This window comes from Ananas comosus, linkage group 9, assembly GCF_001540865.1.
Source record: "Ananas comosus cultivar F153 linkage group 9, ASM154086v1, whole genome shotgun sequence".
NCBI lineage: Eukaryota > Viridiplantae > Streptophyta > Magnoliopsida > Poales > Bromeliaceae > Ananas > Ananas comosus.
The window spans coordinates 12,221,240-12,230,468 of NC_033629.1; the positions used below are offsets into that span (position 1 = coordinate 12,221,240).

General features: G+C 35.3%; 1 protein-coding gene across 1 annotated transcript; it reads left to right on the forward strand.

Annotated features, from left to right (window-relative positions):
• On the forward strand, window positions 461–6,888 carry LOC109715636 (molybdate-anion transporter-like). Its single transcript, XM_020240741.1, has 8 exons — window positions 461–736; window positions 1,680–1,824; window positions 2,386–2,554; window positions 3,500–3,770; window positions 4,346–4,611; window positions 4,999–5,214; window positions 6,113–6,221; window positions 6,353–6,888. The coding sequence occupies exons 1-8, from the start codon at window positions 586–588 to the stop codon at window positions 6,412–6,414; spliced, it is 1,389 nt and encodes a 462-aa protein (XP_020096330.1). The 5' UTR covers window positions 461–585; the 3' UTR covers window positions 6,415–6,888.

Consider the following 9,229-nt stretch of genomic DNA (forward strand, 5'->3'; position numbering starts at 1 on the left):
ACACGCGACTGTTAAATTAAATTTTTTTAAGCTTTACATGTTATCAAAGGTTAAAGTGCGGTTGTGAAATGTAATTTGGCTAAAGTTGAAATAGTCATTAGACATATTTTCTTACTGCCACATAATAATTATATGCTTGTGCAACATAAAAAAAGAAAAAAATGAAGCAATTTTGGGGTGCATATTATAGATATTTTCAAATGTCAAGGGATGGAAGAAATAATCTGACAAACGACGAGGGGTTTTTTGCAATTTGACGTTCTATAAAATTCATCATGGCCGTATCCAATTGGTTTTGACTAAATCCTTCTTTTACTTATTAACCCCGTGCACGCACACCAAATTTTAGGCGCAAAACCAATTCTTAAATTAAATAAATAAATAATATAAAAATATAAAAATAAGTAAATATAATAAATATAATATAATAATAAATAAATACCCCCACCTCCCACTCCACACTCGACACACTGCAACCCTATAAACACACCTTCGCCATTCCCCCGTAGCTTCATCTCCTTCGCAAATCTCAAAGGAGAAGAAGCGGAGAGAGAGAGAGAGAGAGAGGGGGAGAGAGAGGCGACAATGGAGGTGTTCTACTACCTCGTCTTCGGGGCGCTCGCGGTGGTGGTGGCGGTGTTGGAGCTGAGCAAGACGAGCAAGGACCGCGTCGCCACCTCCTCCGCCTTCAACTCCTTCAAGAACAACTACCTCGTCGTCTTCTCCCTCATGATGGGTTCGTTCCCCCCCTCCCCCGATCCCCACCCCTCCTCCCCCTTTCATTTGAACCCGATCGCGTTCGCAACCCCCTCCTTGTCCGATCCGTGTTGGACACTCGGTCTTATCTCGAAAACCCTAGGAATTCCAATATAAACGTGCAAAATGTGCATAAAGGGGTGTAGAAATGAGCTGAATAGGCTAAAATTCTGAAAAGATAGCGGCTTTGTTAATTTGCTGTATGGTTCCTGTCAGATCTGTATTGAGGTGATCTGATTTGTTTGATCTGTTTGGTTTTATGGCAGATTATGTAATGAGGTGGTCGTTTTGGGTGCTGATTTCGTAATGTAGGATGAGATGGGTCTCGCAGTAGTGTTCGTGTTATAAAAGACAACGTTTGGACTTGAGATCTGATTGATATAATAGGAGAGATCGGTTGTTTTGTCTTATTTGAAAAAAAAGAAAGGATTTTTTTTTTTTTGATCTAATTTGTGTGATGGTGCCAATCCATCTTAGAATTGATGGATAAGGTCATTACTATGATGCCAGAGGTCACGGATTCAAGTCCGGGTTGTGCTAATATGGGATTTTGGGGTTTCTACGGGCTACATGTAAAAATGTAAACAAAAAAAGAAAAAATTGTGGCACAGTGTTTTCTATATGAGACAAATGCTTGAGACCCACCCAGAGTGTAGTGCAGTTTGAGATCGCCACTCAAATTTTGAGAACAACGTAAACCTCCTTGAATAATCTGTTTTTGCTCCACATAACCTAGTCAGGAGGTGGTTGTCGGTCTCAAATTCATATTTTTAGGTCGTTTTATCTCATTCTCAAGGTTCGAATTGTGATCTCAAATTGCTCTAACCTAAAGATTTGGTGGGGTCTTTGCTTTATTCCCTATTTATTTTCTTATGTTGGTTTGAAATGGTCTAACTTTGGCTTGTTTGTTGTTTGGGGATCAGCTGGTGATTGGCTACAAGGCCCTTATGTCTACTTCCTCTACAGCCAATATGGTTTCGATAAGGGAGACATTGGTCGCCTATTCATTGCTGGTTTCGGATCTTCCATGCTGTTCGGGACAATTGTTGGTTCTCTGGCTGACAAACAGTGAGATTTTTTTTTTTTTTTTTATTTACCTAGTGAAATTACTTCATTACTGCATAATTACTTTTTTTTTTTTTACTTTTGATTTACCTACTGATGCAAGTGCAACTGAACCTGCTTATGAACATGGTTAAGTGTTCTCCAATTTGTTAAAGAAAATAATTCATAATCTCTTGGTGTCAGTTTTTTTAGCCTATTTATTCATTGGTGCACAAATATTGAAAAGAAAATCATAGAAAACTTTTGTACTCCGTAAATTGTTCGAGTAATTTAAGAATCTTATCAATTATATTGTCAAGTAAATCATTTTATTGTCTTTTGCAACTTTTGGAACTAATGAACTGAAAGGGGAGCAAGGTAATTACGTCAGTAGTTACCTTTTAGGATATTACTTTTATATACCTGAACGGTTAAATATGTATTTTAGCAGGTAAATGACTCTTGAATTTAGGTTGAATTGTGAATCTTTAATCCTAAATTCTTATGCTGAATTCATTCATTCTAATTGCTGAATTTGTGGTTATGGTTATAACAGTTTTGTTAATTTATTATTTGGAATTGCAGGGGTAGGAAGAGGGCTTGCGTTACATATTGCATAACTTACATTCTTAGCTGCATCACTAAGCATTCTCCTGAGTACAAGGTTTTGATGGTGGGGCGTATATTGGGAGGAATAGCAACATCTCTACTGTTCTCGGCCTTTGAGTCATGGCTTGTTGCAGAGCATAATAAGGTCATAATTTGACAACTGATTCTACACTTTTCATTGCTGTGATTCACTATAAATGCTGTGTCATTTATTGAACTAAAGTGGTTCATTGGATCTATCTTTTGATCTTGATCACTTGCCTTTTACTTTTCTGATATTTTAGGTTGATCGCTTATGCTTGTGGCCTTCTACCTGATATTTAAAGTTGGCTAGTTTCTTCTCAATTTCAACATACGAAATTTAAAATTAACCATTGCTATTACATGTCATTCTTGTTATTTTCTGCTTCGGTCATATTATGTTGCTCGCCTTATGTAAATATTGGGTTGTATCTAGTACTCAACTTGCTAGTTTCCAGCATCTTCTCTGTCAAAATAGTCATGTTCAGGATTTGGTGTATACTCTATATTTGACTATTCTATTTAAATAAAGAACCGAAAATGGAAAAAATGTTTGTGATTAAGAAGGATCATCAGGGTTTGCTGATTAAGAAGGATCAACAGGATTGGTGGAATGATGAGAAACATTTCTATCACCAAAAAACGAAAACAATAGCAAAACCAGAAATCTATGCTGTGTATAATGAAATTATAGCAGCATTGATTTGACTTCTGTAGCGATTTTGATTCAGCAGCTTGCAAAACTTTTGAGCTCATTGTTACGTTGCTCTTATGCCCATTTAAGAATTACATAAAATTGCAAACAGATGTTCACATAGGAGGTCAATAATTACCATGTTCTCCATAGCGTTATTGACGTGACATGTCTGTCTAGAGTGATATGCAGGTATATGCATGTCGGGTGTCTCTGGTTGCTTATGGTTCATAATCAAACTTGACTTCTAAGACTAGAATGAATGCCTGAACAGTTGATTGCTTAGATCATTTTAATTTGTGTATTTGCTGCATACTAGAAGATCCTTTGCCCTAGTAACGTATGTTAACTGACTTCTCCATTTCTCTTTTCCAGAGGGGCTTTGATCCACAATGGCTTTCTTTAATTTTCTCCAAGGCTATATTCCTTGGGAATGGTCTCATTGCTATTGTTTCTGGCTTGTTTGCAAATATGTTGGCTGATAACCTAGGGTTTGGCCCTGTTGCTCCCTTCGATGCTGCAGCATGCTTCCTAGCAATAGGCATGGCAATCATCTTATCTTCATGGACTGAAAATTATGGTGATCCTTCTGACAGCAAAGACCTAATGGGTCAGTTCAAGGTTGCTGCAACAGCCATTGCTTCTGGTACGTGTTACTTATAACCTGTTTTGCCTGCTTGGAGCTTCTACAGTAAGTGTTGTGTGAAGAAGCTCTGTCAGCTTCTCTTGTTAAAGTCTGTTCAACAGCATTTTGATGCGCCTAGAAGCAGATTCAAGCTGGAGCTTGTGCTTGTAAGGCCTAGAAACTCCATCACAGCTTTCAGCCACAAACAAAACATCTAAACTCTTTATTTGCCAAATACCTCACGTTGGGAATTGAGTGTCTGATTGGTCAAACTTCTGAAACAACTTGTCATAACTCCGAAAGTAAAAGCTTCCTGAAACCAGATGCTTGGCTAACACAAACTCTAGAAATTTTGCATGTATCATGAAGTTAAAGTAAGTGTTTGAACTTTGAAAGCAGAAGCTACAATGTGCAGCTTCTGGTTCTGCTGTTGTGAGAAGCTGTTGAGGAGATTTACTGCAAGCCTATTGTTCTTTTTCGAACAGTTCTATTCGAATAACATTTACTGCAAATACTCTAGCTGGTAACATAGGCGGTAAGCTCTAATACAGCATTAGAATAATGCCAATACTCATGACTATTATTTAACATATCAGATGAGAAAATTGCTTTGCTCGGTGCGATACAGTCATTGTTTGAAGGCTCCATGTACACCTTTGTGTTCTTGTGGACTCCTGCGTTAAGCCCCAATGATGAAGAAATTCCTCATGGTTTTATATTTGCTACATTTATGATGTCTTCAATGTTGGGGAGTTCTATTGCATCTCGTCTATTGGCCCGTGTAACTCTAAAAGTCGAAAGCTATATGCAGATAGTTTTCGTAGTCTCTGCATTCACTCTCCTCCTCCCTGTCATTATCAATGTAAGACTTTTGACTCAGAGCATCTTCATATTTTAAGGATTAAGTGCACATGAGAGATCCTCACCTTCTACTGTACTTTCTGCTCAGTCTCTGACCTTTTGATTATTACAATTGGATCCTTAATCCTTACTTTTCATTGCAATCTTATTCTTTTGAGCAACTCCATCAAACTGGAAACAAATAGCCACGTGATTGCATCTAACTGTCACCTTAGTGACCTTTTGGTTCCCATACTGGTTATCCAGATATTTTCATCCAATTTAACCAATGAATTTAGTGAAATAGATAGCTATGTACATACCCTGAAAAACTATCTAATTACATAGAAAAGTTAGGGAAGCCTTGTAATATTTATTATACTAATTTTGTTTACTGATGTTGGAACAGTTCTTAGTAGCACCGTCTACAGGAAAAGATTCTAGCCTTCCGTTTGGCGGTTGTATCCTTCTCTTTGGTTTCTGCATATTCGAGTCATGTGTGGGGATTTTCTGGCCATCAATGATGAAAATGAGATCTCAGTACATACCAGAGGAGGCTAGGAGTACAATCATGAACTTCTTCCGCATACCCCTCAACTTATTTGTCTGCGTCGTGCTCTACAATGTAAGCGTCTTGTCACTTTGCTTAATTGTAGTAGTTGTAATGCAGTTTCACATTAGCTTTGATACATCTCTTCGTCCAAAAACAAGAAATGAAGGGTTGATTGCAAACTTAGTCTATGAAGTTCGAGTATATAACCTTAAGGGGCTGTTTAGTTTGAGGGTTTTAATAGCCCGGAAATGTTGTATATTTTATATTAGGAATGACAAGTTTGTTACTAACTTATTACGCCACTTGGGTTTGGGAGGTAGATAAGAACTTGTATACTCTTAATTGACCGCTAATGATTACCATTAATAAGTGTGTAAATGAGAATACCTCCCAAATCATGGTAATCTAGTATTCCTACTACTTGGGAATCTATAATGGTTCTGATACTCTACCAACGTCTTTCACAACCATCCAACTTGAGTTGAATAGTAATGGTTTGAATATTTTCAATAAAAAATATGGTGGATTGTTACAAATCGTGAGACAAACTGGCCCTAAATGTCCTAAAATTGCTCCTCAAAAGTTTGATGTGGGTAACAATCAGGTCTTTACGCAGTCCTAATTGTGAGCTCTTATCTGGTATGTGCTTCTTTCTTCCAGATGGTAGACAAAGGAAGAAATTAATTCTTTTGTGGGACAAATCTCAGGACTCAATTGTTGACCGAAACTCTCAGGAGTTAATTGAAATTGGCAGTTAAAGATGTTTATATTTTTTTTTTTTTTTTGCTCTAATCTGATGATATCAGCTTGGCAATATTTGCATTTTGCGATCATTTCATCATTTCCGATGTTTTATTGTTTCATCGTGATTCCTTGAACATTGTGATAATGTATTACACCTCTGGCATTGGTCATGTGCAAAATGTACTTCCTCAAAAAAAGGCTAATCTTGTCTCGTCCTTATTTGAAGGTGAATGCATTCCCCATCACCGTCATGTTCGGCATGTGCTCCATATTCCTTTTCATGGCCTCAATCTTGCAGAGGCGTCTAATGGTCATCGCAGATCGCCCCAAATCAAGTTAGTTAACATTATTAATTTATCATTCACGCCATCAACCAGACAGCTCATTTCATCCGGGATACGAAGTTCAACTCAAGGGTCTGATATTTTCTCGGTCCTGAATGTTATGCTCCATAATTTTCTTGCAGAGCCGCAAGATTGGACTGCTTTAAGGGAGATGGATGGTGAAGAGGAGCCGCTGAACGTCTAAACTAAAGTCGGAACTCATCGGAGCTCTCACGCCACAACGATGCAATCCAATGCAAGAAAATGCCTTGCTATTTGCAGTTGCAGCTATTATTGAGGAGACAATAAAAGGTGGAACCCTTGCTTTCTTTTCCCACCAGAGCGCGACAATATCTTAAAAAAAGTGCATCCCTTCTATGACTCTTATAATCCAAAACCAGGTATCTGTTTCTTAAGCAGGAAGGCTCTTTTATTAGTAGTCTTTAGATCTTCCATACAATTTTCTTTAGGTGCCCAGGCTTATTAGGGTCTATTCATTCTATTAGTTTAGCATTATCCTAATCTAATTAAGATATAATTGTTTTCTCCCTTCATGAAATCATGTGGTAATTTCCGTGACGGCTAAATAATAATATTGATATGTAGCTTGTTAAGTGTTGGTAAAGTCATTCCTTATATTAATTCTAAGTGAATTTATTTTTGTTGTTTAATTTTGTTACTCGCAGAGTTTCAGTTACCCATATTTTGTCTTTGGTGTGTCAATTTTGCTAAATGGAATCGTATGTAATTATAACAACATTTACAAACTTCATGTTGAAATGATCCATGGTTTTCTCTGCTTACATTTTCTTTTTAAGAGTTTATTTTTATTATCTTTTGGCACGGAAGAAGCCAAAATGCGATTTTTGAGTCCAAAAACTAAGATTTCGCTTTTCTGGGTAAGATATAAAAAATTCTCCGGTAAATATATGCTTTTGCACTTTTCTCTTCACATTTTTTTTAAAATTTATATTTTATCCTCTCAAAATTTTAAGTTGATATGCGTAGTATCTTTCTGTCAGGATTTTATTACTGTTCAGTTCATTTTTTATTTATTAAAAATATTTCTAAAAATAATTAAAATATATTAAAAATTGCTTTTTATGGAACAAATAAGTGTTATTTGGTCATTTTGTTTTTTCCATTACCGTCTTAATTTTTAAAAAATATTTTTAAAATTTTAATGGAGCAAAATATAGTGTTATTTTTTGAAGTACATCCTTACAGTATTTTATTGAAATTAAAGAAAAAGGAAAAACTTTAAAAATCCTTCCTGTGTTTTCATAGTTTCTCACTTTACCTTTATGTGGTTTAAAATGTATCAATTTGTCCCCGTGGTTTTTTTTTTTTTCTTTTTCTTATCAATTACATTATTTATTTTTTTTTACATCAGTGATAAAGTTAAAATTAAAGGGTGCTAAAGTGAATATTTAATAAATCTAGATGGGTATTTGAAGTTGTTTTTTTTATATAATTTAATGAAATATTAACGAAAAAGCTATCGAAAAGATAAAAACGAAACCGCATGGGAGCAATTTGATACATTTTAAGCCACATGAGGATAAAGTGAAAAACTACGAAATCACAGGGAGAGTTTTTGAAATTTTTCCAAAAAAAATTATACTTATTCAAAATTTTGCTTTTGATTTCTGCTGAAGTACGAGCTTTATATTATTTATTTATTTATTTATTTATTAAGAAGATCTTTTTATTTTAAACATTATATTAGAATCAGCTTCTCTGAAAAGCAGAAGCAGATACAGAGACAAGGAATAAATCGGGTCAAAATAGCCACAAAGCCAACTTGCTACAATTATTGGATGCTTTGCAACTTTCACTCACGTTGACTCAAACATCTTCTCCCTTCTCCCACTAACGACCAACTCCTCACTACTTATATTGGGTCAAAATCACCACTGCATATCTTAGTATCCAAATCATATCCTCTCTAAGATAATTCTCTAAACAAAACAGGAATGTGATACTCCATTATTAGACTTAAAAAAACTCACGTAAAAAAAAAATAAAAAACTTCTCGGAAAATTATGTTAGTTTTGCAGCATCTTCTACACTATTATATATATGGCACCGTTTGGTTCGGGTATAAGTAAGAATTAGCTATTACAGGGATAGGTACAAGTATGGGAATAAGAAAAATAGCATTTGAATGAAAATTGGATTGTTCCCAGGGATTAAAAAAATAGCCTTTGGATAGATAATATGAAATAAGAAAAATAGTGGGTAGTTATATATAAAAATTGGAGGTGTTGGTGGGAATAGTTATACCTGTTTATTTCAGATACCAAAGAATTACTATTCTCAGGTAAAAAATTAGCGTTTAGGTATAAAGGGGGGATAAGGGGTTATTCCACCCCATATCCCCCAATCCAAACGGGCCCAAGCTTGTTGATTTGAGTGAAAATTTTGAGTAAAATATATATATATATATATATACACTAGGGCCCTTCATTTAGCTTGTTGTTCGGGAGTCAGCTCTTGTTCGCTTTGAAATTAGCTAAAACTCGACCTGTTTGTTTAATAAACGAGCTGCGAGCTTATTTTTTCACCTTGGAAAATAAATGAGCCGAACACTGGTTGACTTNGAGCTGAACACCGTTTGACTTTGTCTCACTCATATTTGACTCGATATAATTTGAAAATAAATAAATAATATATATAAATATTATTTTTAGATTGATGTGTAGCAAATTTAAGTACTATTTTTAACTTTTTATTTTTTTTTGTGAGAATAACTTTTAAATACTAATACTAACCAGTAATACTAAGAGCAACAGAGAGCACCAACAGTAATAAATTAATAATAATACTAATTATAGTTAATATTTATATTTATTAAAGTTTAATTCAAGCTGGCTCGAATTAATTTCAAGCCAAAAACGTGTTTGATTATTCTTAGCTCATTTTAATTTCAAGCCGAACACAAGCCGACTCGAATTATTTTCAAGCAAATTTCGAGCTGGTCCCGGCTCACTCATGTTCGATTTGTTGACAACTCTAGT

What these genes read in the sequence shown, in the direction of transcription:
- LOC109715636 (XM_020240741.1), top strand. Translation starts at nt 586, where the DNA reads ATGGAGGTGTTCTACTACCTCGTCTTCGGGGCGCTCGCGGTGGTGGTG. An exon ending in TTGTTGCAGAGCATAATAAG is followed by an intron (nt 2,555 to 3,499) that starts GTCATAATTTGA and finishes TCTCTTTTCCAG; the next exon opens with AGGGGCTTTGATCCACAATG. An exon ending in TGCAACAGCCATTGCTTCTG is followed by an intron (nt 3,771 to 4,345) that starts GTACGTGTTACT and finishes TTAACATATCAG; the next exon opens with ATGAGAAAATTGCTTTGCTC.